Source organism: Lontra canadensis, unplaced genomic scaffold (assembly GCF_010015895.1).
Source record: "Lontra canadensis isolate GAN:19392208 unplaced genomic scaffold, GSC_riverotter_1.0 scaffold84, whole genome shotgun sequence".
Taxonomy (NCBI): domain Eukaryota; kingdom Metazoa; phylum Chordata; class Mammalia; order Carnivora; family Mustelidae; genus Lontra; species Lontra canadensis.
In genome coordinates this window covers 8,963,353-8,990,736 of record NW_022631078.1, presented here as the reverse complement: position 1 = coordinate 8,990,736, position 27,384 = coordinate 8,963,353, and the positions used below count along the sequence as shown (strand labels likewise).

Genomic DNA, 27,384 nt, shown 5'->3' with positions numbered 1-27,384 from the left:
AGGGGGCGGGGGCGCCGCGCACGCGCAGGGCCGGCGGCGCGCGCCGAGCGGGGGGCACCGCGCGGGTGCAGCCACGATGGAAGGGGGTGCGTACGGAGCGGGCAAAGCCGGGGGCGCCTTCGACCCCCACACCCTGGTCCGGCAGCCGCACACTATTCTGCGCGTCGTGTCTTGGGTAAGGACGGCTGGGTGGCCCGGCCGCGCCGGGGGTGGCGTGTCGAGGGGGCGCGGGCAGGGGCAGCGCGCCCGGACGGACCCCAACCCCGCCGAACCCCGGGCAAAGGTGCCGCAACCGGCGGGGAGCCTTCCGGACAGGGTGCTGGCGGCCGCCACCCCGCCCCCTCCTTCCCGGGCCCCAGGCGGGGGTCCCAGCGCTGGCGAGGGGCTCCCGCTCCTGATGCCGGCGCCCTTGCTTCCCGGCGTCCCCGTTAGCGTGCGGCCCCCCATCGCCGTGACCTCCAGGCCGCGGCTATGCAGCTCGCGGCTCCGGTTGCGCGCTGCCGCCGAGCGGATCAGCGGCGGTGGGGATTGAGCCCGGGTCTCAGGTGGCCTTTTTTGCGGGGGTGGATCAGGGCGTAGATCAACTCCCGGGTGCACGCCACGTCTGCCGTGGACGTTCAAGGAGGAGAGGGCCGGAAACCAGGTTTGATGGCTTAGCCCGGAAGGTATGGAGCGATGTGCTGGGAGCCGGGGACCTGGCTTCCACCCGGGCAGTGCCTTTCCTTCGCGGCGTGACCTTGGGCCGGGAACCACCCAAGGAATGTTTATGGGAAACGAGGAGTTACATTCTGAGGTGGGGAGAGGCAACTCTTCTCTCATGCCTCAGTTTCCCGATTTGTAGAGAGGTGGGAGGAGCCACCTTGGGCTCTGATATTTCCTGAATCCATGACCGCCCCACCAAGTACACCTGAATGCTTGTTGGGGGAGGGGGTTTGGCAGAGAGGCCTGTTCTGGAACTCAACCTGGTGCGGGTCAGAATCCCCCAGCAGTAGGGGGGTCCCTGCTCAGACCTGGGGCTCTGGGGAAGGAGGATGGGACAGAGACAGTGAGCACAGAGGGGGCGGTTCAGATGGTGTGGGCAGCACCCCAGGATAAGAAGGCCAGTGCGGGAGGGGGTGCCTTTGGCCCCCCTAGGGTTTGCTGGCCATTGCCCAAACACCCTCACTGGAGGGTTGTGCCTCTGCGGGCCTGGGGCCTATTCCTGTGGGCCCACAGGGGGCTAGGACTGGGGACACTGGCCAGGGTCACTATCAGCGACCCCAAAGTACTACACCTAAGGCCAGCCATGGCCTCAGGGTGCTCAGGCTCCCTCACTTCCTGGGTTTTCAGGGCAATATTAGGATCTGATGGGTGGGACAGCTTGGGTGTTTATCTCTGGCCTCCCAGAGAGAAAGGAAGCTAACTGTCCTTTGTCTGAAAATGTTAAAATCTCCTCCTGGCACCACAAGAACCCCCTTTCTTCTTAAGATGGGGAGCTTGCTGAGGGCAAGGAAGCCCCAGTGGCCGCATAGGGCCTGGCCGTTGGGCCTGGCACCCCGGGCACATCCAGAAGGGTTTGTGGTACTGGATTCATTCATCTGTGCCAGTCTCCAGCTCCCCAGCGACCCCGACTGGCCCTTGGCAGAGACAGAACTCTGGTGGGGGGGGGAGGACACACCTGCCCCATCAGGCCAGCCAGCTGTGTGCTCTGCTCCCCTTTGCCAGCCCCTGGGCCACGGGCCTGGGAGGGTGAAGCCACTGAGGAGGTGTGGGCAGTGTGCCTGCTTGGGACACTTCTGCCTTGATGGCTTCATTTAGCAAAGCTTCATCAAGTCTGCTGGGCCCCTAGGGAAGGCAGCATGACTCAGACGCAGCTGGTCGTGCTCGGGGATCACAGAGTCCCACTGGGAAGGGAGCCAGGTACCTCCCGGGGCAGAGGCCGTGAGAGCCAGCAGAGGGGTACCCCCTGCCGTGGGAATCAGAGAGGCTTCGTGGAGAAGATGATATCAAATTGGGCTTTGAAGGATAAGCAGGGCTTACCTCTGTTCATCACGTCCGGGTGCCAGAGAGACATTCCAAGAAGGAGGAAGGAAAAGTAATGGTGGAGAGGCTGCTGGGTGCAGGGGGCCTGCGTGCAGTTACCCGCCACTCATTCCCCTACGGCTTCTGCATCACTTGAGGAAGCAGGCTCAGACCCAAGGTTCCTGAGCAAGTCAGCAGCAGACAGAGGATCTGAACCCAAATCTTGGAATCTCCAAAGCACATTGATCGCTCCTCCGGGAGCGATCAGAATCCTGGGTTTCAGGACTGGGCAGGATAAAGGTCATCTGGGCCACGCACTCATCTACTGCCCAGATCCCCTCCCCATCCCCAGCGGCGTCCTAGCTGTGCTCACTGCCTTTGTGTGAGCAGAGACAGCTGATAGAGGCTCATTGTCGCCTTTAAAACATATATTTTTTTTTTCTGATCGCAAAAGTAACGCCTGCTGATGTCTGGAAGATAGAAACATCACTTGTGATGGTCACACAATATTAATGTACTGGACGTAATACCACCTTGTACCTAAAAATGGTGACGATGGTATATTTTATGTCCTATTTTACCACAATAAAAACAATCAGGAAAAAAATCACGTGTGATCCCACAGCTCAGAGAGGCCCAGTGCCTGCCTTCCAGTCTTTTTCGGAAAATGTGTGGTGTGCCGACGTGTTCTAACACATTCGTGAGTGTGCGAGGGATGTAGCTGGAGACCTGACCTTGGCCCTGGTGTTCCATCGGCACCGCAAGAGGTCAGGGAGGCCATGGACTTCACCTTGAAGCTAAGGAAGTCTGAGCTCGGGGCTAGGGTGACCGGTTCAACCCTGTTTGCTGGCACTTTCCCAGCTTTAGCCCCGGAAGTGCTGTGTCCTGGGAGCCCTGTGAGTCCCACACAAACCTGGACACCTGGTCCCTCCATCCAGGACCACGTCTGGGTCCCTCCCTTGCAGCCGGGGTACGGCCCTAGCCCCATGTGTGCTCGTGGGCTGGGGATTTTGTGCCGTTTGTATAAGACTGATCTTGTTTCTGAAAGAGGGACCCCCCCCTACCCGGATCTACCCTGGAACCTGGGGCGGAAGCGGGTCCCCCAGTGTCTCCTCTTTGGCCTCCTCAACTGCCCCCTTCCCCACCCACTGGCCCCCAGGCCCAGGAGGGTGATTAGGCACAGCAGGCCTTGAACGCTTTGGCTAAGTGGGGAGGAAGCTGGCAGCTGGCTGGCCCAGCTGACTAGGAGCCAGACTAGAACCTTCCATGTCTGGGGTGAGGCAGGGGATGGCCGAGGTAGGGCAGCGTTCAGGGCAAGCTCTGAGGCGCTGCCTCTGCCCCAGTTGTAGGGAGACAAGGCTGGTCCGGCTGGCGGCCAGGAGAAGGCTGCCCCACAGACCAGCTGCGACCACCCCTGTGCCTCAGTCTCCCCAGCTCATTGAGGAGGCTGAGCCAGGTCATAGGTGCCCCAAGACTGCGGCCTGTCAGGGGACACCTTTCTTTGTTCTGGGGCCAGGTGGGGGCCCCGGAGCTCTGGCGGGGAGCTAGCTGATTTTATATAAAGGACCCCCTCCTCTGTGGCCTTTGCGGTTTTACTTTTAGTGGGTCCTACTGCCATGCGGGGAAGGAATATTGGCGCTGGTGGAGAATAGGGTGGTTCGTGTTCTCATGTTCATTTGGAGCAAAACAGAATGCTAAAGTGTTTGAAATGTTGGTGTTTCTGGGGCTGATTTCCTGAACATCCCAGGATTCTGTGAGTAGGGTGGGTATCACCCCCCCAAACAACAGAATAAGGCACAATCTGGAGGTCTGTGGGGTCCACATTCAGTGTACCCTTGTGGTCCCCCATCTACATTGCCATGGCACCAAGGGGGACTCGACGGGGTCTCGTTTTCATCCACTCCCTCAATCACCCCAGTGAACACTGACAATAAAAGCTGAACTTGGTTTGGAAACAGCAGCTTTGAGATGAGACCACCCCCCCGTCCCCGCTCCGGTCCAGATCACCATTCCCTAGCCATCCTGCATCAAAATCCTGGAGGTGTGGAGTGGGGCAAAGGGGTCTGGGGTGGAGATGGAGCCTCTGGCCAACTCTGGCATTCAGTGATTCATTCCGCAAATGCCAAGTCCCTGCCCGGTACCAGCCTGTGTGTCCCTCCAGAGACACTCTCAGTCCAGTGACACGTACTCCTTAGGAGGCCTGAGACACCACAAGAAGAAAATCCAGTAGGTAGTAGCTGCCTCTGCGAGTGGGATATGGAGGACTTCCAGGGGGAGGTGACTGATGAGTTGGTTCTGATAAAGATGCTGGGAGGGAACATTGCAGGTAGAAGGAACAGCAGGCACAAATGTCGGGAGCTTAAGGCCCGAGTGGGCTTTAGAAATGATGGGGAGCTCTTGGGGGTCCCCAGTGTGTGAATGAGAGTGCCATCACACTCTGTGAGCAGGCCCCAGGGTGGCAGGCGGGGGGCACTCACCAAAGACCTCGGGTCACAGAACGGGATTTCAAATGAAGAAGAGCTCCCTGTGGCTGCCATGGGGAGATGTGGCTTGAGGTTCTGGGAGCAAGTGTCCTGACAGGAATTGGGTGGCCTCATCCAGCCTGTCCTCTCCAAGCACCTGGCACAGCCGGGTCACTAACTCAGGGAGCGTTGTCGGCGGAAGTAGATCACATACTCCTTTGTCCTTTATCACTAGCAGTCTTGGAATCTTCCTTATCTTTTAATCGGCTTGTGGCTGACCTTTGGCTAGTCCATCTGTCTTAGGTCTAGGAAGGAGGCAGTGGCAAGGAGGTCTTCAGGAGACGTTGGCCGAGGGCTGAGGTCTTCAGGAGATGTTGGCTGGTAAGATCCTGCCTTGCATCTTGGGCATTTCCTCATGCACAGGGGCAGTGCAGGAGCTTGGGAGCCTGGGGGAGCCCGGTACTTGGCGTGGGGAGCAGGATTGCCTAAGCAGGACCTTGGAAAATCCTGGCCTCTCCAAACCTCATCTGTGACCTGCGATTGGAATGATTAGCTTTGGGGCAGACTTGAAGCTTTGCGAAGATGGATATTTAAAGGGCCTGCCACACATCCGCTCTTTCCAGGCCTGTAGTGTCCTGGTCAAGTGGGTTTTGTTACCCCACTTCAGGTGAGAAGCTGAGGCCCGAGGGGTTCACTGGAGGGGCTGGGATCACGGCCAGCAGCTTCTGCGTCAGGGAGTCCCCAGCCACATGGGGAGAGCCCATGACTGGCTCCTGCGGGGCCCTGCCCCTGCTCCTGAGAAGCTGTGAGGCAAGCCCAAGCTGGGGGAGAAAGAACAAAAGCTGGGGGAGGAGGGGCGGAGAGGAGGAAAAACCAGGAGGAGAGGAAGGGCAGATGGCAGAGCTGGCGAGGGAGCCGCACTTGGCAGCCAAACCTGGAGAACCGGCTGTCCGGTGGGAGGAGAGGCAGGACAGGCCGCTGGGAAGTGCCTGCAGCCTCAGGGCCTGAGGCCACGTTCTGCACCCCCTCTGACCCTGACTGGTGGTATGACTTGAGCAAGATGCCATGTCCTCTGGGCCTCAGTTTCCCCACCTGTCAAATGGGAAAAAGAGAGTCAAATTGGGCTCGTGGTTGCCAACCTTTCTGTCCTCAAAGAACCCCCACTCTTGCTCCTGGTGGGCTTCAGGTTGGGGACTTTGGGACCGGTCAGTCTTTGAAGTGATATCAAGAACCACACGCCCATAACGCTTGTGGGGGTCCCATAGCAGGGAGCCTGGGCCCCGGGTCCGAGTATGTGAGCAGAGGGTCGATTAGATCCTGGCCCAGCGGCTCATACCCCTGTGTGTCTGGAGGACGCCTTCCTTCCGGAATGGAATTATGTTCAGCTTCCCTCATAGGGGGGCAGGGGGAGGTGTGAAGGGGACCGTGGGGAGGGTGGGTCACTGTTTGGCTGGGGCTGCCAGGCCCAGACTATTTAGAACCCCAATGAGCCGGGGCTCCCAGCTCCCAGTCCAGGGGGTAAGCAGACATGGCCTGGGGCCCTGACTCTTTGGCCCCGCTCTGAAGATCCCTAATTGTAAATTGCACTAACCCGGCCTCCCAGCCTCAACCCTGCTCGCCTGGCAGCCTTCTTAAGAGAGCTCTTTCCCTCATACCCCCCTCTGTCGAGCCTGGAGGTGGGACATGGTCCTCCTGGCTCCCGAGGCTGCCTCTAGACCATTCTCCCCCAGCTTTGGCTTCCGTGCCGGGCTGGCTGCCCTCCTCTTAGGCCAGCCCCAGGTTGCCCCCCTATTCCGTGAAGGGCCCACCACCTGACACTTGCTCTGTCTAGCACAACCACCGCCTTCCTTCCAGGTGACTTTGGCGCCCACTTCTGTGATTCTGCTCCCGTCCAGCCTCGCCTCCTCCCACAGTCCTCTCCTCCTCCCACAGTCCTCTCCTCATAGCCCAGAGCCCCTCTCCCCTGGCCCACCTTTCCAGCAGCTGCCTGCTCTCCCCCGCTCCTGTCTCTCCAGCTCTCTTTTCACCTCTTGACCCCAACATCTCTGAGCTTGGGACTTCTGAGCCATCGACCCTCGGGCTGGGCCCTCGCCCCGTCCTCCCTGTCCCCTTCCAGCTGAGCTCCTTCGGGTCTCAGGTCTCACCCCGGGTCTCACCCACCCGCGCCCCTCCCCAGCCTCTTGCATCCGGCGCTCACCCTTCCCCAGTCTCTCCGGTTCTGTGGCTCTGGCCGGCCTCACTGCAGCCCCTCACTCCTGTCTGGTCACAGTCTCCAAGGGGTCTCCCTCAGTTTCTCACCTGTACCCCACTCAGGCTTTCTCCCCCTTCTCTCTGCCATCTGTGACCTTCTCCTTGCCAAACCCAGAGTCGCTGGTCATTAACGACTGTCTCAGCCGAACCTGGCCGCCTGTGAGAGGCTCATCCGTCCTCCCCTTGGACCCAGCAGCCGCAGGACGCACACAGACGCTGTCGTCTTCCGTTTAACACACACGGAGCGCGTGCTGGGGGCCTGCTCCTTGCCGAGGGCTCATGGTGGGAAATGGTAGAGGGAACCAGTAAAAAAACACAGAGATGAGCACACAGCCAGGGTGAGGAGACACTGAGGGGACAGTACAGTGGAGATGAGAAGGCTGGGGCCAGCCAGAGGGAGAGGCGGGGAGGAGGGCTTCCCGGCAGGAGGAGTGTCATGGTAAAGCCAGACAGGTGCAGCAGGGCAGCGAGGAGGCTGCCGCCCGCATAGATGTAAGCTGGGTTGGGGGGGAGGCTGTGTCTGTTATGTCAGTCACTGCTGTGTCCCTGGTGCTTGATGGTGCATGGCGTCTTGTAAAGGCTAAATGAGGTGGGCAACTGCGCTGCTCTACCTTCCTATCTCCACCCTCTGTCCTTATTCAGGGTCTCCCACTCGGCCTTCAAGGCCCAACTCAGATATTGCCTCCTCCTTGAAGCCTTCCAGGATCTCCCCCCCCCCCCTCCAGCTTGCTGTCTCCTGCTCCCTTTGTGCTCTCTGTGAACAGCTGTAAGAACTCTCAAAGCAGAAGGCATTTCCCCCTTTGTGTCTTTCTCCTTCTCTAGAAAGTAAGGCAGGGCCTGGGACCAGATTACCTCTCTGGAGACCTGGAATTTCCCCAGAGGGGAAGAAACTGGACCTTGTCAGGCTTGTAGGAACTGGCAGGGCAGAGGCAGGCACTGAGGTGAGGAAGAGCTCACAGACCTGGGAGGTTATCCTCGTTCTTCTTAACCAGCGGAGAGACCCCAGAGAGCCTTGGTTTCCCCATCTGCAAAATGGGGAGAGCTGTGCCTGCCTCCAGGGGCCGCTGGGGCAGAGCGCGGTCCCGCCCAGGAGGGGCCCCTGGTGCTTGGTTGGCCTTCAGCGCTTTGCCAGGGGTGGCATCGCTCCCCCTCCTGACCTCAGAAAGTTCCGAGGGGGCAGGACCTGGGTGAGGAAGGACCTGGGCTGTAGAAGGTTGTTGGTGGGGAGGGGGAGGGGGATCCTCCCGCCCCGCCGCCCCCCCCAGTCCCTTGGTTGCACAGCCACAGGAGGCTGAAGCTCTCAGTGCCTTGGGGACAAGGGTCTGCGTGCTCAGACCCCTGCCCCATAGAGCCCCCTCCCCACCCCCACCGCTGAGAATGTGAGGGACAGCTTGCGGAAGATTATGGCCTAATCCCCTGCAGGTCACATCCAAGGCTTCGGAACAGGGTGTCCGGGCAAGGGAGGAGAGAAGGGACCCTAGGAGCACCCTGACCTGACCCTGCCTCAGCCCTGCGGCTCAACACGAGGCTCTCTGGGAAGCAGAGTGGCTGCCTGGTGCCTGTCATGTGATCCTGCGTTGGCTGCAGCCATTTTCCTCATATGACCCCATGGGAGGCAGGGCCCCACTCCCATGAAACGGGGGGGGGGGGGGCTTGGCAGCCTGACTCATCCCTCAAAAGCACAGCTCCTTTTTTCCTCGCAGCCTTTCCCTGTGGCCCAGGGGCAGGAACAGGGACTTTGGTATGGACACTGACAGGAAGGCAGGTTCAGCTCAGGGTAAGGGAGAGGACGCAGGAGCCCCTCCTTACTGGGGAGTGAGCTCTCCATGTTCAGAGGTATGCAAGCAGAGGCCCAAACTAGGGGTGCCGAGGAGGGAATGCTCCCTTCTCCTGACTCCCATGCTGCCTGTGCCCCTACCTATCTCAGATTGGCTGTTCTCTCCCCTCTAAGCTTTTCCTGACCCTCCCTCTGGGTCCCAGGAGGGAGATGTTCACCCACAAATGAACCAATAACTAGGGACATTTGTGTAAAATGATGTTATCGAGGAAATGAGGTGGAGTATCAGAGAATAGTGTAGATCTGGGAGTAGGGTCTGGAGGGTTTCTCTGAGTAGTCTTCTTGCCCTGAGGTTTGGATGTTGAGAAGGAAGCAGCAGGAGCCAGCCTGGGAGATCTGGGGATCTCTGGTATTCCAGGCAGAGGGAACAGCCAAGTGCAAAGGCCCTGAGGCAGGAATGAGCTTGGGGGAGAGCTAAAGGGCAGTGGCAAGAAAGGAGTCTGTGAGGAAGGCAGGAAACCTGGGTTGCAGTGGGGGAGGGATTTGCGGTGGGGGTGGAGGTGAGCAGGACAGCAGGCAGTGACGGAGCAGGGCAGTGACAATTCTGAAGGGCCCTCTCCAGCTGCTGTAAAGGGGAGGGTGCAGGAGCAGGAGAGGACACGGCGAGACTGGGAAGCTGCTGTCATCGCCTGGCAGGAGGTGGTCGTGGCCTGGGCTGGCACGGGGGACATGGGGTAATTGAAGTTACTGGGGGGCAGGAGGAAGCAGTAGGCCCGGTGCCACATTGGATGGCCTTTGAGGATGAGCCCAGTTTGGGGTTTGAGCTCCTGGGTGGGAGCCAATGTGTGGAGGGGTGAGGGGCACTAGAGGTCACTGGAGGTCACTGGAGCTGGAGAGGTGAGATGTGAACCAGCAGCCTAAGTAGGGGGACCGCAGAACCTGTCTAGGGAGGCAGTCCTCAGCCTTGGGAGGGACTGGGAAGAGTTGGGGTGGGGGAGCAGCCACCGGCAGAGGCGAGGAGACAGGAGAGGTGCCTCTCCTGGGCCAGGCAACGTTGCAGCCTGGAGGTGGGCAGCAGAGACCGTGGAGCAGAAGGCTACCTGGGAAGATGTCCCAGTAGAGGGTGAGACGGACAGTGCCATTCTCAGCTGGCAGGACCCAGGAGCTCCTCTCTCTACAGTTTATCAGTGGGTGGGGGGAACCCAGCAGGTGCCTAAAGATGGTTAAGGCCACCCTCTGGGGAGTTCCCAGCAAACAGCAGCGACCTCTGGCCCTCAGGCTGGCTTGGCCCAGCTCTCCCTGGAGCCGGCTCAGCCTGATGCCCAGCAGGGGCCCAGACACGGCCTGCCTGCTCTGGGTGCGGATGTGGAGTAAAATGGGTCCCGCTGCTCTTGCCCTATGGGGTGGTGACACGGCTCCGAGGGCAGGTGTCCCTCCTGGAACTCATCCTTGTCCTAGAATTTGGGATCTGGAATTCACTGTTGGGTCAGCAGGTAGAGATTTGAAGATAGAGATTTGGCTTACATTCTGGAATGGGGCGAAAGGGGGGCAGGCCTGGGCTGGGAGCTGGCACCCTGCTTAGCCGCTGTGGGCCAGCCCGTATGGGCCGCCAGCTAGAGTCCAGGCGTGTCGGGCCTCAGCTTCCTTCTCTGTGAAATGGGTTCAATGAGCCTCATTTGTGGAGATGTTTTTAGGTTTATATTTTCTTTCAAGGTTTTAAAAATATTTTGATCTATTTTATTTTATTTCTATTAAAAAGAGAGCGAGAGGGGCACCTGGGTGGCTCAGTGGTTTAAGCCTCTGCCTTCAGCTCAGGTCATGATCTCAGGGTCGTGGGATCGAGCCCCGCATCGGGCTCTCTGCTCAGCAGGGAGCCTGCTTCCCTTCCTCCCTCTCTGGCTGCCTCTCTGCCTACCTGTGATCTCTGCCTGTCAAATAAATAAATAAATAAAATGAAATATCTTTAAAAAAAAGAGAGAGAGAGCGAGAAGGAGGGTCAAAGGGAGAAGGAGAGAAAATCTTAAGCAGGCTTCACATCCAGCTCAGAGTCTGACTCAGGGTTCAATCCCACGACTGTGAGATCATGACCTGAGCCAAAATCAAAGAATTGTCCACTTGACCAGCTGAGCCACCCAGGCGCCCTTCCTTCGAGGTTTTGGTGAGGATAAAGTGATGTGATTTTTGTCAGGACCTCCCAGTTGATGCGGAGCCCCTGCAGAAGCTGTGGGGTTAGCTCAGAGTCTCCTGGGGGAGACAGACCCAGAAATGAGTTCCCAACAGGAGTATGTGCAGGGTCGGGGTGGAGGAGAGTTTCGAAGGGTGAAGGAGCAAAGGCGTTTGCTCCTATTTGAAAGCTGAAAAAGGTGGGGAAGGGGGGCACCTGGGTGGCTCAGTGGTTAAGTGTCTGCCTCCGGCTCAGGTCATGATCCCAGGGTCTTGGGATCCAGCCCTGCGTTGGGCTCCCTGCTCGGCAGGAAGCCTGTTTCTCCCTCTTCCACTCCCCCTGCTTGAGTTCCCTCTTTCACTGTCTCTCTCTCTGTCAAACAAATAAATAAAATCTTTAAAAAAAAAAAAAAAGTGGGGAAGGGCGTTCAGGGAGTGGGAACAGCAGGTGCAGACTTCTCAGACAGCCTGTGACAATGCCAACCCTGGCCCTCTGGGATGGCTGAGCCAAGTAGGGGAGGGGGAGCGGTGAGACCGGCATGGGGGGTGGGGTGGCCTAGCCCGACTGGGGTCTCCATTTCTGTGCCTCTAAATCCAGTACCCCAAGATCCTGAAATTCTGAGGTACCCCGATTTGTTTTTCTGAGTTCAACCTACCTCTGTTCCAACTGCCATCTGGAATCCATTTTTTTTAAATCCATTTTTAAAAAGACCCAGGATTGGATTTTAAAGACAGCAAAAAAACAGCCTTGGCCCATTTACATAGGTGTCTTTAAAAAAAACAAAAAAAAAAACCCCCACCTTCTTTTTATAGCATTTTCTTTAGTTCAAGGCAAAGGGGTGGTTTATTTCCTGAGCCTTCCCTTGACCAGTGGCCTTTGTGGGACACCTCCCTCCCCCGCCACGCCACCTTCTCCTGTTTCGGAGGCACTAGTTCCGTCACCATGGACCTGAGTCCCATCCCTTCAGCTGATCGCTTGTCAGGAAGAGTTCAGCCACAGCTGCGTAGAATTTCATTCTGGTTTAATTTCCGGGCCGCTGGTGGCGGCTCTGTGTACTCTCGCTGCAGATCCCGCCTTAGCAAGTCCCCTGGAGGCCGCCTGACCTGACGCAGAGCCTGGCATGGGGCTCCGATCGGGTTTTAGTCTGCAGCTGCCCCCACCAGCCACGGTCCCAGGCAGGTCCCCGGATGCTGGCCTCGTCCAATTTGGAGGATGCATGTTAATCACCTAGCAGTTCCTGAGGGAGCCCCCGCTTCTCCCGGGGGTGGGGGGCGGATGGGAGCGCTGGGGGCAGAAACCTGAGGCCCATCCCAGCTCGTAGGGGGCTCCCTCCCACTGGGGTAGAGGGATGGCGGCTAAATGGAGAAGTTAACCCAGGGCTTGCAGGGTCCTTGAGCGAGTTCAGAGGCCACAAGGGAGCAGTTGTGTATCTTTGGCAACACCTTTCCACGTGTAGACTCTCCGCCCGGTCTGGGTGAGGCTCCCTGCCCTAGCCCAGCTCTGCGGCCTGCAGGGGATGTGGCACGCACACCTTTGTCCCCACTGGTCATCAAGCCACACTCCTACCCCCAACCCGCTGCCCTTTGCTCTTCCTCCAGTCCCCCACGGCGCACCTGTCAGCAGATGCTGGTGGCTTTACCTTCCACATACATTCGGCACCCACCCCGTCCCACCACCCCCCTGCCGGTGCCAGCCCAGGGTGCCCCTTAGCCCCCAGGGGGTCTCCCGGCTTTCACCCTAGCCCTGCACTCTTCAGTGCAGGCAGCAGCCAGGTCCAGAGGGGAAATAGTATGGGGAAGGAGAGCGGGGCGTGGGAAGGTGGGAAGCACTGACTGGTGAACTGAACTGGTGGAGGGAGGTGAGGCCCTGGAGCCCTGACCGCCAGCCCTGGAAGGTTGGATCGTGTCTGCAAGGCGGTGGGGAACAGCTTTAGGGCCCTTCATGCTGCAGGGTGGGGATGGTGACCCACGGGTCTGGTCACCCCTCTGTGACTTCTCACCATGTCCCACTGTGGTCCATCTGGCCTTGTCACCCCCCACCCCGGAACCGCGCCTGCTCTCCCTCCCTCTCCGTCCCATGCACCTGTGCAGCCCCACTCCACGGTCACTTCTTCCACCTTCAGCCTCCGCCCTTCCTGCTCTGCCTGAAACACGCTTCCCCGCTTCCCCTCATCTCGGCCTGGCTGGCTGCTTCTCGTCTGTGCTCCAAAATCGCAGCTCGGCTCCCTCCCGGCCGTTGCTGCCTCCTCCTGCCATCACTTAGGCCTGCGACGCCTCGGTCTCTGTCCAGCTGCTCAGCGTCAGGGTGGCGTTTGGGACGCCGCCCCCGCGACACGTGCACGACCTCATCCCTTCCTTCACAGTGCGCCATTGCTTTACGAATGAGGGAACTGAGGCGCAGAGAAGGCAAGTCACTTGCCTGAGGTGACTTTGAGCTGCAAGGAGGGCCTGAGCACAGAGAGTCCTGCCTGCTGGAGCCGTGGGCTGGAGAGGAGGACCAGAGCTGGCACAGAGCCTCCTCTCTCTGTGCTGCCCTTGGGCCCCGCCGGTTCCCTGGAGGATGTTGCGATCTTGTTCCTTACCCTGTTGGGGACACACTGTCTCCAGCACGTGCCTCCTGGCCTCTCCAGGGACTCCCTGCTTCTCTCCCCAAAGAGGGCCTTGTCTTAATGGTTCCTCCTCTACTGTCCCCAAAGCCCGAGCTTCCTCCCGCCTGCTTCCCCACCCACCTCCTCCTGGCCTGCTTTTGGCCGGGGGTCCACCCTTGTCCCCACCCCTGGTGGACCCTATCAGGAAGTGCTGCCCAAGAGGACCTTCCTGGTGCTCTTCCTTCTTTCCTGGGGCCTCTGGAGAAGGGAGTTAATCCTTGCCAAGCCCCTCCTGTGCACTGCTCTGCTCGGGGTGCTTGCTTGTAGTTCTCCCATTAGCCCTGAAGGGAGGGTTAGTTTTTGCAGAGGACAGATCTGAGGCTGAGAGGTTATTACCTGAAGCCACATAGCATAAGCCACAGGCCTGGGGTTTGACTCCAGCAGCTCTGTGGGACTCCTCAGTGTCTGGAGCACCCTTGAATCAAGAGGCTTTTCCATTCTGCAGGATTGGGGACAGCGGGTGACATCCGGAGCTGGGCCTCAGATTCCTGACCTGGCAGGTTCCTCATAGGAACCCTGGACTTATCTTGGCACACAAGTCCCAGGGGCTGCGTGAATGGCAGTCCCGAAATGGTGCTGTGCACAGCTCTGGCAACCAGCTGTGGGAGCCTGCCTTCATCTCCTGGTGTCCAGCGTCTGCCTTGCTTGTTGGCCAGACTGTCGGTAGACCAGGAGTCCCTTAGACAATTCCTGTGAAGTCCAGACTTCTGTGTCTCCCCTCCTGGGCCCCCGAGCGCCGGACGTGGCACTCAGTCCCACCGTGGGCCCCTCGGGTGTCTGGAAAGACTACCCGTCCTTCAGGGCCCCCCTTCTAAGGCTGAGAGTCCGCCTGGTTAGGGGGGAAAGAGCACAGGGCTGAGAATCGAGACACTTGGGTTGAGGTTCAACCCATTCTGCCGACAACAGCCCCACCTGCTGTTTGAGGCTCAGTTTTCCTCTGCCGCTAATTGGGAGAAGCACCAATTGCCCTCTGTGCCTGGCAGGGTGATCCTAAGGACGCAGAATGTGTGGCATGCCTGCACGGGGCTGGACCTTGGCTGTGTGTACACGCTCGAGTCTGGACTGTCAAATGTGTGGCTCACGAGCTACCACAGCCCACCAGTGTGCTCGTGGTTGAACCAGAACACAGCCCCACAGTCTCATCTTCCTTTCTTTTTTTTTTTTTTAATTGCAGAAAAACCCACATAGCACACAATAAACCATTTTAAAGCACATAGTTCAGTGGCATTTATGTTGTGCAAAGATCACCTCTGTGTAATTTCAGAACCTTTCGTCCCTATAAAAAACACCCCATGCTCATTCAGTAATCACTCCCTGTTCTCCCCTCCCTGGTCGCCTCTGGTCTGCTTCTTGTCTCTGTTTTGCCTGTTGAGGATACAGGACATAAACGAAATTATGTAACATTGACCTTCTGTGTTTGACTTCCTTCACCTCTTTTTTTTCTCTTGTTTTAAGTTATGGCCATGTCAGAACTGTTTTGTTGTTTGTTTGTTTTAATGACTGAAAACTATTCCATTATGTGGAGATGCCACAGCTGTTTCTCCATTCATCCATCAACAGACATTTGTTTTGAATTTTTCCTAACACACAGTGCCAGGCACCAGTGGTCACACTCTTGGTCATGCCCTCCTTTAAGAAAAACTTCTGAATCATTCCTTCCATTAAATGTAGATTTCTTCGTTTTATATACATTATTACTCCACAGATGCAGTACATTACAAAACCCACGTAAAGTATGGACATCTTAGGGACGCCTGGGTGGCTCAGTCGTTAAACATCTGCCTTCGGCTCAGGTCATGATTCCAAGTTCCTGGGATCAAGTCCCACATCGGGCTCCCTGCTCAGCCAGGAGTGGGGGCGGGGTGTTTGCTTCTCCCTCTCCCTCTCCCTCTCCCTATGCCCCTGCTCATGTGTGCTCTCTCTCGCTCACTCTCTCTCACATAAATAAACTAAATCTTAAAAAAAAGTGTAGACATCTTAGGAAGATGAGATTAAAAAAATAATAATACTGGGGCACCTGGGTGGCTCAGTGGGTTAAAGCCTCTGCCTTCAGCTCAGGTCATGATCCCAGGGTCCTGGGATCGAGCCCCACATCGGGCTTTCTGCTCTGCGGGAGCCTGCTTCCTCCTCTCTCTCTCTGCCTGCCTCTCTGCCTACTTGTGATCTCGGTCTGTCAAATAAATAAATAAAATCTTAAAAAAATAATAATAATAATACTTACCATATTTTTTCCTACACCTGCCACGGAGTTACTGCCCATTCTATTAGCTGAGGATGAAAATGTGCCTGAAATTAGTTTCTTCTTTTAGAAAAAATGGAAAACACAAAGTGGAAAACAGGCAATAAAAATCCTTCCGGCCTCTGCCTCAGGCTCACTGAAGGCCACACACCTGAGGCTCTGAGGTGAGAGGTAGAGGTAATCTTTTTTTAAGATTTTATGTATTTATTTGACAGACAGCGAAAGAGGGAACACAAGCAGGGGGAGCGGGAGAGGGAGAAGCAGGCTTCCCACCGAACAGGGACCCCCATGCAGGGCTGGATCCCAGGACCCTGTGATCATGACCTGAGCCAAAGGCATTCCCTAGTTTAATTTCCTAGTCATTTCCTAGTTTCTGATGTCAGGAATCCGCTTAGCCAGGGGCCAGTGCCTCGGGATCCTCACGGGTTACCACATGGGGTCAGCCAGGGCTGTGGTCTTGTCTGAAGGCCGAGGGTGATTCCATTTTCAAGCTCACTCACACGGTGCCAGCCAAGGACTCGATTCCTTGTGGGCTAAGGGGCTCCGGACCTTGTTGACTGTTGGCTGGAGGCCTTCCTTGGTTCCATGCCACGTAGGCCTCTCCACCGGGCAGCTCAAAACATGGCAGCTTCTTCATTAGAGCGAGCAAGTAGGGAGTGGCAGGAGAGGGCAAGCAAGGTGGAAGCCAAAGTCTTTGTAATCTCCTCTCAGAGATCTTATCTCTCCCTTTTTGCAATATTCTGTTGGTTCAAAGTGAATCACAAGGCCCAGCCCACACTCAAGGGAAGTAGGTTGCACAAGGCTGTGAATACCAGGAGTTGGGGCTGGAGGGGAGGTGGGGTGGGGTGGAGGGCGGCCATCTTGGCTGGCTGTCTACCCCACTGCATAGACCCGTCACAGAGGGCTGCTGGGTTCAAGGAGGTACCATGTGCACTGCACTTGGGGGAGTACAGATTGCCCTGTAATTGGTGGGATTGTGACTGGTGTTACTTTTTTTTTTTAATTAATATATTTATTTGAGAGAGAACGAGCGATGGGAGGGGCAGAGGGAAAGAACCCATGCAGACTCCCTGCTGAGTGCAGAGCTGGCCACGGGGCTTGATCCCAGAACCCCGAGATCATGACCCGAGCCAAAACCAAGAGTCGGAGGGTTAGGGGCACCTGGGTAGCTCAGTCGGTTAAGCGTCTGCCTTCAAATCAGGTCATGATCGGAGATGAGGCTGGGCATGTGCCAACATCTAGGGGAGTCGGCCTAGGGTCGGGGCTTGACAGGCCCACCTACCAGGACGTAAGACCACTCGTTCTAGGAGGCCAGGTCCAGCTCTAGAGGAATCTCGGTGTCAGGGCCCAGGAAGACCTCCCAGGACCTGGCTGGTGGGGTGGTACCGCCAGATCTGTGGTCAGAGGGCTCCTTAGAGTCCGAGGCTGAGGAAGGAAGTGATTGTCCCCTCCTGCGCCATGTGACCCGAAGCAAGTTCCCCTCCGTCTCTGGGCCTCCCCTCTGAAATGCCTGCTTCACAGCAGCCTTGTGGCTGTTTGAGGTGAAGAGGGCTCGCTGGGGTGTGGGCAGGCAGCAGGCTGAGGGCAGTAGCCTCCCCTCCTCCAGGCCTGGTGTTGGGTCGGGCGGGCCTGGGTCTCACACCTGGCCCGCCCCTCCCCTGCCCCACAGGTGTTCTCCATCGTGGTGTTCGGCTCCATCGTGAACGAGGGCTACCTCAACAACAACTCGGGGGGCGAGAAGTTCTGCATCTACAACCGCAACCCCAGCGCCTGCAGCTATGGCGTGGCTGTGGGCGTGCTCGCCTTCCTCACCTGCTTGCTCTACCTGGCCTTGGACGTGTACTTCCCGCAGATCAGCAGCGTGAAGGACCGCAAGAAAGCTGTCCTGTCCGACATCGGGGTCTCAGGTGAGTCCCCCGGCCCCATGGGCACCCCCCAGCACAACAGAGCCTGTGGAGGGTGCCCCCCACCCCGTGGGCCCATCACTCCTCAGCTATGAGGCAGGTGAGGGGATGGACTTGGGGTCACCTGGCTGGCAACAGGGAGTGGTGGGCCTGGGGCTGGGCCTGAGATACTGCAACAGCAGGGAGGGGACACGGCTTCCTGTCCTTCAGAGGCCCCTTCTGTGCCCTCTCCCTTGGTAGAGCCTCGTGAGAAGTCAGGCAAGACTGACAGCCCGGTATGCAGTCCGGGCCTAGGGAGGGTCGGGGTCCGACATGACCTGATTCCCCTGCCCTCCAGAAATAGCCTTTGGCAAAGGTGACCCGACCTCTGTCACCAAGAGTTCTGAGAGTCTGATCGCTGGGTGCTTTGGTTGAAGGGCAGTGAGACTTTGGCTGTGGTCTCAGTTCCCTGGCTGCGACCTCCCCCCATTACCCAGCCTGGGACTCTCAGGATGAGTCTGGCTGGCTGTAAGCAGTGAGGCCAGTCCCTTCGACCTGGAAGCTAGAATGAAATTAGTAGTTCTCAAACTGTATTCCACGGAGCCCCAGGGTTCCCCAGCAGTGCCTATGGGCCCAGCCCTTTGGCACACACACGCTTCATCGGAGCAGCTCTGGTTCTCCCTGGGTAGTCTCTGAGCACCCGCAGGAGATCTCACTGCCACGAGGCTCCCGCTACTGAACTCCCCAGGCCTCTCCTTGAGAGGGCCCGCCCGAACCTCCGGCTTTATGAGGCTGCAGGTATGGAAGAAGTCAGTGCTCAGACCCAGCCAGACAAGCTGCCCCCGTTGCCCAGCCTCCTCCTCCTCCTCCTCCTCCTCCTCTCTCTACCCTGTTAGGTCACAGTGGGGCAGTGGTTGGGGCAGGGTTGGTGGTGGTTTCAGATCGCTGCCCCCCCCACACACACACTGCTGCAGGGGCTGGCGGTGGTCCCCAGGCGGGGATCCAGCTGGGAAATCTGTGTGCGGCTGAGGTGACAGAAATGCCTGCCCAGGCTGACTGACTTTTCTCTCTGTCTCTCCCTCCTTTCCTCCCCTCACCGCCCCTGGCTCTCCCCGGCTCTGCTTGTGGCTGCGCTGTCCCCACGGGGCCGGCTCCTTTCTGTGGTCTCTGTCCCACTCCGTGTCTGACTGACCTCCCTGCGCTGGCCTCGCCTTCCCTGTGCTCCCTTCTCTGCCCACCCCTGCCCCCGGGGGCCTCTCCCTTTGGGGGTGGGGGAGTGTGGGAGATGTGCTCCTGAACCCCTCCCTGGTCCTCCCCACTCACCCTCCTGCCTGGCCCCGGTGAACACCCCAGCCTTCTGGGCCTTCCTCTGGTTCGTGGGCTTCTGCTTCCTGGCCAACCAGTGGCAGGTGTCCAAGCCGAAGGACAACCCAATGAATGAAGGGACAGATGCGGCCCGGGCCGCCATCACCTTCTCCTTCTTCTCCATCTTCACGTGGGTGAGTACACTGCTTGCCCAGCACGCACCCTCCCACCCCAGCCAGGCTCCCAGGCTGCTGGCCTCAAAGCTTAGCCAGGGACTCCTGCTTCCTAGGGCCCAAACGGCCCCCTGCGTCTGTCCTTGACACCCGCATGGAGTTGCTTCCTGAGGAAGGCGGCTGTTGCCAGTGCCAGCGAGGACAGTCCCCCAGTGACGGGAGACCCTCGCTTTGGCACAGAGCACCCTCCAGGGATTACAAAGGCCCTCCCAGCCGCTCTGGGAGTTGGGTTGTGGGCGTTTACCATAACCTTTTACAAACACAAGCAGAAGCCTAGATGGAAAGACAACGTTTGCAGTCCTAAGGGAAGGAGCTCAGGCCTTGGCATCGGGAGACCTGGGCCACATCTTGGTGCTGCCTGGAATTTTCCGGGACTCTGTCTTCCCATCTGTAAAATCAGGCGACTGGATTTGGGGTGGGAAGTTGTCATAAACTCAGATGCCCACGGGGCAGGCAGCACATGGGAAGTTCTGAGTGGGCAGGTAGCAGGTACGTGCCGTCCAAAAGGGCACCCTCGGCCCGTGTTCCAAAGCAGGAATGGGGATCCGCACAGGCCAGGTCTTTCCACTTTCCAGAGAAGACAGAAATCTGAATTTCTGTGTGAAATCTGATCTTTATATGTTAGAAATTAATTCAAGTTAAAAAAAAAAAACCCTACTATGTAGGTCAAAGAAAGCATGTCTCTGGGCCCCACTGGCCAGACAGCACCCCTTGGCAAGCTCTAGACCTAGGCCGGGCCCTCTTTCCCACTGGTTCCAGGTCACCTTGATGTATTTCTTCTCCTGTCATCTCCCTCCTGCAGATGTCTGGGTCACATGGGCTTCAGGCCCCGGTCCAAGGGTTCCCCTCCCCTGTGTACAGCCCCTTCCCCTCCATGCCTCCCAGTGGTCCTGGGCCCAGCCTCCTGCAGGGAGCCCCTGGGGCTAGATACAGGCCACCTAGCCCCTCCTGCAAAGCGAGCTGCAGCCCTCCCTCCCTGTCCCTCTACCCTCCTGGGCTTGTCCTGCAGTGACTTCCTGCTCCTTATGAGAGGCCTTGAATATCCATTTTCTCTAGGGACCCCCCAACCCTCATGCAATATTAGGAGCTAGAGTTTGGAGGAGAACACCTGTGGTTCAGGCCCCAGCTCCCCAGCTGTGGTCACACCAGCCCTCCATGTGTCACACCATGCCCAGGGCTGGGCAGGAAGAATCAGATGACCCCAGGGCATCTCAGACCAGAGAAGGTGCCCCGTATGTGGGGACAAGCCGGCCCACCCAGCCCTACAGGGAGGTGTTTGGAACAGTGAGCCCTGCCATGGGGATGGGGTTCACAGAGGAGGAATGGGTGATAGGACGGCAGGACTTCTAGGGGCAGATCCAAGAGCCTGACTGACAGGAGCCTGCTGGCCCACTGCCGCCAGCCTCCCTGCTGGCACTTCTGCCTTTCCCACCTCATCCCTGTTGGCCTCACCGCTGCTCTCTCCTGCTCCTGGCAGAGCCTGACTGCAGCCCTGGCCGTGCGGAGATTCAAGGACCTTACCTTCCAGGAGGAATACAGCACACTGTTTCCCGCCTCAGCCCAGCCGTAGGCCTGCCTGGCTTCCAGAGGCTAAGGGGCGCCCCAGGTCATGGCCAGTGGCAAGGCCATGGGGGAGGCCTGCTGCCGGGAGTGGCCAGGATACCCGGGCCCACAGGGCAGGGGAATGCTGGCTGGCAAGGCCAGTTCCGACCCTCCACTTAATCGTTTGTTGCCTCCTTTATGTTTCATTTGTCCGTTCATTCAGTAAACATTTATTGAGCTGTTGTGTGCCTAGTGATGAATCAGACGGGGTCCTTGGCATTAGGAGCCCACGGGCCGGGGAGGGGAAAACAAACAAATTGCAGTTTCCCCCAAATAGACTGCCGGGGGCTCTCAGAGGATGGGAGGTGGCTCATACGCGGGCTGCCGGGGTGCCAGCTGTGGACACTGTGAGAGCCTGTCCCTCACTGTAGCACAAAGGCTGACCTTACTCCCCGGGGAGGCTGGCTGCTCAGGAGCAGGGTGTGGGGGGCCTGCCCGAGGAAGTCAGAGGACGCCTCGCCTGGCTCTGCTTTCATATGCTGTGTGACCCTGGGCAAACCCCTGCACCTCTCTGAGCCTCCGTCCACTACGCAGTGGACCTACCTCTTAGGGCTGTTGTGCGGATGAAACAAAGGCTGATGCAGGGCCTGGCACAGAGATGCTCAATAAATGTAGGCTCTTTTGTTCTTTCATGCATTCATTCATTCATTCTCTCCCAGGAGTCAGGGACATCTCCATAATCCCTACTTTGGGGGCAGTTCTCATGGGGTGAGTCCTTATTCTTCCAAAAGACTCTGGCCTCCAGTTCTTTGTAGCCTCCAGCTTCCCTGGGCAGGAACCACTTTTCTCTCCACCCTCTCCAGGAGCTGAGGGGGTATTAGAGCAAACAGGCCCCAGAGCAAAGCACAGAGAGAAGGAGCTTCCTAACACCAGAGGCATACAAGTGCAGATGGCCGCACACAGTGTACCCGCTCTGGAGAAGGGGCCAGGCACACCACCAGGTCCCTGGGCTCTGCGTCCAACTCCCAGCCTCCCCTTTGCACCCCATTCCAGCAGGGTCCCCTGCCCTGTGACACAAATCAAAAGTCAGTGCCTGGTCACTGGGCTTCCGGAACTCTCCAGAATAAAATGCCAAGCACATGTCAGCCTCTGCCTCTCACCAGATGGGCCTCTGGGGTTCCTCGTTGGTTTATGGCCTTGTCAGGGGGCTGACGAAAGAGTTGGAGCTGGAGACGGCCCTGGCCTGGAAAGAGGAACACCTCTGTGTTCAGGTCTGGCTTCTGGCACTAACTGCCACGAGGTCTCCTGTAACCCAGCCCAAAAGCGAGTTTGGAGGACATTAGCCTCTGCATCACAGACTACCTGCTGGAAAGATCTTTGGAGGAGGCTTTCAATGTAAACCTGAAAACTTTTTTTTTTTTTTTTTAAATTCCCTAGCTTGCTGTGGTCAATGTCATTGTCCTTAATAACAATGCAGTAGTTTTTACTGAAAAAGAATTTCCCGCCTACATACATATGCTGTAGACAAGTCGTTCCCAGTGAGGTCTTGTGGGAAAAGGGCTTTGTTGGTCAGATAAGGTTGGCACATGCTGCTTGCCATAGTTTTCCCCTTGGGGGATCCCAGCGTACATTAGTCAAGGCTCTGACACTTTATTTCACTCTGTTTCCAAGCTTGTTTGATCAAATGTTTGAGTTACAATTAGGTTCAGCAACAAGTGAAATTGTAAATTGCAGCCCAAGTCTGTGAAGACAGTGAAAGACTGGCCTAGTGGTTCCAGGGGACTTCCGTGACCCAGGCCTCTTCCATCCTTCCAGTTTGGCTCACGGACCTCATGGTCCCGTGTGGCAGCTAGAGCTCCAGCTACCACATCTGCATTCCAGGCATCAGGTCAAAGGATAGGACAAAGGACTTGGGGTGACATGCTGGCCAGAACTTCGTCACATGCTTACACCTTGCTGCAAGAGAGACAGATGGCTTTTAGGAGATACCAACAGTTCTCTCTCCCACCGAGAACCTGTTTTCCCCATTCCACATAACATGCCTGAGGACACAGTTTGAGAAGGATGCTGTGGCCTTTGGGCCACTTTAACACTACCCCCACGGAGGATGTTTGGTGGACCATCGTGACCTCTGTGACATGGGGGGGTGACTTCTGAAGGTTTCTGTAGCTAGATGGACGGTGTGGCTCTGGCTCTCTCAAGGGCTGGCTGCCAGCACAGACTCCCCCACCCCCCCCCCCCCCCAGGCAAGCTTAGTTTCCTCCTCGGTGCTTTGAGGGTACTTAACCCCTGTTGCGTGTGTCGTGTGAACTAACTGCCACTAACCCGCTGTTCTTGTCTGTCTCTCCCCTAACCTTCCCCTCCTTCCTGCCCTCATCCTCGCCGGCGCCTGTCACCAGGCGGGCCAGGCCGTGCTGGCCTTCCAACGGTACCAGATTGGCGCCGACTCGGCCCTCTTCTCCCAGGACTACATGGACCCCAGCCAGGACTCCAGCATGCCTTATGCCCCCTACGTGGAGCCCAGCGCCGGGCCGGACCCCGCCGGCATGGGCGGGACCTACCAGCAGCCGGCCAACGCCTTTGACACCGAGCCCCAGGGCTACCAGTCCCAGGGCTACTGAGCTGCCGTGACCACCTGCCCCTTGCCTGTCCCCGCCCCAGTCCCAGCTGCCCCTCCCCCCCACCCCTGCCCACACCCAGACCCTTGCTCCCTCCCAGACTGCCCTGCCCAGCGCCTTGCCAGCCTCGGCGCTGTTCTGCTGTGGTCCAGGGCAGCTTGGTGGGATGGGGCGGTGAGGTGTCGGCGGTGCGTCTCCGCGTGTGTGCAAGGCTGTCTGGCAGGGGCTGGGGGCGTTTGCACTCGTGCGTTGTGTCACTGAGCGTTCATCACGTGCCTACTGTGTGTCACGGGTGGGCTTGACGCAGGTAGTGAGAGACCAGTGGCCCAGGGAAGGGGGAAGACAAGGTGCGGAGGAGCCCCGCTGGTCCCGGAGGTGGGAATTGGTGCGAAAGCCCGGGATGATGCCAGGAAGGTTTGGCTCCGGGGTGTGTGGGGACACGTGGAGGACACTGGGAGCTGTCACCCAGCCCTACTATGAGCATGGGGGCAGTCTCCCGTTTTATGGTTGAGAGCACTGAGGCCTGCAGAAGTCAGGGTCCCTTGCCCAGGGTCACGCAGGCAGCCAGTGATAGAATTGGGCCCAAGCCCCAGCCATCTGACCGGAGAGCCCCTGCTGTCTCCTGTCTTCCCTGCCTTCCTCGTCCCTGGGGCTCCACCACTCAGTATTCCTGTCACTCTGGGAGGCCTTGGGGACCTCAGCCCGTGAGAGAACCCTGATTCTGCTGCAAGCCAAGGGCCTGCTCTGCCCGGCTGCTCCCCACAATGGGACAGCCCAGCCTCCAGGCCCCGCTCCCCACATCCCCACAGCCCCTCCCCCAGCCTCCAGTCAGGGTGGGAGGGCCAATGGGGCTCGCCTCACTCGCTTGTTTCCCCATGTGCTGTTCCATGCTGTGTGTGCCCCACGGGGAGCTCTAGCACCCTCTTTGTGGCCTCCCAAAGGACTGACCGTTGTGGGTGGACGAGGAGGCTCAGAATGGGGAGTGACTGGCCCAAGGTCATAGTGACTGAGTGGCAGAGCTGGGCTTGCTGCCTGGGTTTTTTGGCCCCAGCCACCCAGCAGGTGCCCCAATTCCCTGCCCTGCCCTTGTGACCTCCCAGGAAACAGAAGTGATCTGGGACACTGTGTCATCTTTCCCTCAGCCGGGGTTAGCCAGGGGCTCGGGGCCTGGAACACCCAAGGACATGTAGAGTCCTTCCACTGGCCTTCCAGAAGGCCCAGTGAGAGGACCGTCTCCCTGTGGAAGTCAGGGGAGAGAGGGCAGGGGCTGTGGAACCCTCAAGGCCAGCCTTCGAGCTGCTGCCGTGGGACAAACCGCTCCCAAGATGAACGCTGAGAGCCCCTGGTGCATGGTAGGCTGGGGGAGGCCGTGGGCTCTCGGAGACAGTAGCAGGTGTCTCCAAAGGCACAAGAAGGATTGGGAGGAGGAAGGGATTCTTCACTGAACCTTAAAGGATGGGGAGGCCTTAAAGGAGAGAGAGAGGCGTGGGGGTGCATGGGGCCCCATGTCCACTGGCCAGTGCCCCAGGGAGCAGGACCAGGGTATCGTGGCCTGGCACCATGCTGGCTGTTCCCACCGCTGGCACCCCATGCCCCCACAAGAATCCTCAGAGGCAGTTGATACTCACTCACTTGCCCATTGACTCAGCAGCTGTCTCATGCCAGGGTTTCAGAAAACATGCAAACTGGCTGTCCAGAGATGTGTCCCAAGCCAACCACTGTACCCAGGGTCCACCAGGGGGCAGAGTGCTATCCAAGTGCTTGCCGCCGGGGGGCGGGGGGGAGGGGGCTCTAGGAGGGGCCGGGAGGATGGGCAGCCCTTAGCACAGTGATGAGGGAAGAAGGAGGAATTTCCTAGGTTGAGAAGTAGCTTCGTTGTCCCCACTCAACAGAAAGTGAAACTAAGGCTCAGAGTGTAAACAAGTTAGCAGTGGAGCAGGGATCTGAACTCAAGCCTGTTCAAGTCCTCGGGAGGGGCAGCAGTGACAGGAGAGATCCCCAGACAGCCAAGCAACAGCTGGTCTTCCTAGACTCCAATTTTCCACATCTGGGGGAGGCGCCCTGTCTCTGGTAACCCGCCAGTGGCACAAGTGGGGATGGGATGAAGTGGTGGCATTTACTGGGCCGAGCAGCGGAGCCTGTACCAGACCAAGTTTGAGAAGCAGGTAAGGGGCGCAGGTGGTTGTGGGTGCGCTTCTGGCAAAGTGAGGTTCTGTACACACGCGGGAGGTTGAGAGAGGTCCTTCCTCGTGCCCACTGCCCACCAAACAGCTCGCCTGCTAATGGACACCAGGAGACCCCAGGGTGCTGCTCACCCATTGTCCCTGGGCACCAACCAGCTGCTCATGATACAGAGCTGGAGGGCCGGGTACCACTTGAGCTTCGCCGATTCCCTGGGTGTTTCTTCTAGACTGTCCCTGCCACCCGAGACTGGGGAAGTTTACAGAACCCCTGCCATGAGGGAGGGGCGCAGAATCTTCTCACTTTGCATTCTTCACTCTACCTGGGGTACAGCCCAGATATGATCCCACCATCAAGCTGGGTGTTGGCAGGGGCCCAATAGTGGTGCAGGTGAGAAATGGGGAGAGGGCGGGATTTGGCTGGAACCCAGGACTCCTGACTCCCCTTCTGGGGTGTTGGTAGGGACCCCCTGCTTCTCCCACTGACTGAGGACAGCACCCAGGAGGTCCCAAACTTAGAACCCATGTTTGTGGGCCAACAGTATCCTCTTTCCCCCTCCCTGCTGCCTCCCTCGGCCTCTCCCTTGTTTCCAACCCTTTCTTTGGAGAAGGCTGCCTTCTGCAGCCTGACCTTGCCGGGTTTGGGCTCCCTCTTTCCACCAAGCACAAGAGAGGGCCCAGGAAAACTGGGTTCCACACAAGTTTAGAGTTACAAGGACCCTTAGAGAAGGTAGAGTAGGCCAAGAAGACCGTCATTTGTCCAAAGTTATGCACAGAGAAGTTGAGGACCTCGGTCTCCTGCCCCTGAGTTAACACTCACCCTGCATAGTCATGGGCCGTCTGCCTGGGTGTGGTGTCTGGTACCTGGGGGTGTGACAGTCAAGGGTCTAATTCCCCAGGATTTGGCATCCGCTCCCTTACTCCAACCTCCCCTGTGATTTTTGATCTTCAAAGACTCTCGGGAGCATCAGGCTCCCCCCATGTAACCAAGAGCCCCCACTTGTTACCCCTTGAGGGCCCCCAACCTTGGCCCAAGACCCCTTTGATTCTCTAAGGAGCAGGAAGGGGGAGCACCCCTCCCAAGAGTTTGTGGGAGGATGGGCTGGTCCAGCCATCTCCTAGCGCTGCCCCTTGATCTGACATTCCCCATCCCCTGGTGCCCACAGCCCTTGTCTGGGTGTCCTGGCCCTCCTGCAGCATAACTGCCTGTGTATAGTATAAATATATATATTTTCTATATATAAGATGTATAATATAAGGCTCCACAAATATATCTCTGTGTGTGCGCGTGTGTGCAGTGAATGGCGGTCCCCATCCTGGGCCCCCACTCTGGACTCCCCCACCACCTGGTTAAGTCTCAAGAGTGAATCCAGTGGCCCCGTGACACCCTCCATTATGACATCTGTCCATTTGTGGTGAACCAAGTGAAGGTGGTGACTTCTGGTGACATAGTAATAAAGTGAAGACAAACCCACCAGCTGACTGCCACGTGTCCCGACGTCTTTGTTCTTCCTGGGTGTGGCTTGGGGGTCGCATTCCCTCTCCCCCCTGAATTGGCACCTGCTTTGTTTTTACTGTTCAGTACAAGTGAGGTCATGACCGTGACCATTGAAGTCAGTGCTCCCCAGCTTTACATGTGTGCGTGCAGGCACACAGGCCTACATGTGCACACACACCCCTGTCACCATTCCCTATCCTGGTCCCTTTCCCAGTCCCTGAAGGCACCTAAGCTTCCATACAGACCTACGCGTAGATTTGCAGGACACTAATTAAAGGTTATGGTCCTGAGCTGGGCCGTGTATCTAGACACAGTGCTGGGCTCTAGGAGTCAACACTGAGCAAGGTAGTCAGCCCCTGTCCCCACAGACCAGTCCTCCAGCAGGAGGCATGGATGCAAAACCAACATGCAAACAAAATAAGTTGTGACAAGTGCTGAGAGACCATCAGAAGATGCCGTTTAGACCTGGGCTCAGATACAGACCCCTCTGAGCAGATGACCCTTCGCCGCGATGAGCAGTTGTTCAGCCGCAAGGGGGTGAGCGATCTGAAGAGAGGAACTGAAACACGGAGGTCCCTGCCCAGG

The 27,384-nt window shown here is 57.9% G+C and overlaps 1 protein-coding gene across 3 annotated transcripts; it reads left to right on the top strand.

Moving 5' to 3' along the window:
• Positions 1-27,384, top strand: SYNGR1 (synaptogyrin 1). 3 transcript variants are annotated; one of them, XM_032882972.1, is made up of 5 exons: positions 1-175; positions 17,210-17,447; positions 18,777-18,922; positions 22,969-24,073; positions 27,372-27,384. In XM_032882972.1, the coding sequence occupies exons 1-4, from the start codon at positions 77-79 to the stop codon at positions 23,122-23,124; spliced, it is 639 nt and encodes a 212-aa protein (XP_032738863.1). In that variant the 5' UTR covers positions 1-76; the 3' UTR covers positions 23,125-24,073; positions 27,372-27,384. The 3 variants fall into 3 exon arrangements, with proteins under 3 accessions (XP_032738863.1, XP_032738862.1, XP_032738864.1); XM_032882971.1 differs by having other exon boundaries at positions 2-175; positions 22,903-24,073; XM_032882973.1 differs by lacking the exons at positions 22,969-24,073; positions 27,372-27,384 and adding an exon at positions 20,439-20,746 and having other exon boundaries at positions 4-175.

Bases quoted from the DNA above. Each gene is read 5' to 3' on its own strand.
- SYNGR1 (XM_032882971.1), top strand. From the start codon at position 77: ATGGAAGGGGGTGCGTACGGAGCGGGCAAAGCCGGGGGCGCCTTCGAC. The intron at 176-17,209 runs GTAAGGACGGCT...CCTGCCCCACAG, and splicing joins TTCTGCGCGTCGTGTCTTGG to GTGTTCTCCATCGTGGTGTT. The intron at 17,448-18,776 runs GTGAGTCCCCCG...TGAACACCCCAG, and splicing joins GTCCGACATCGGGGTCTCAG to CCTTCTGGGCCTTCCTCTGG.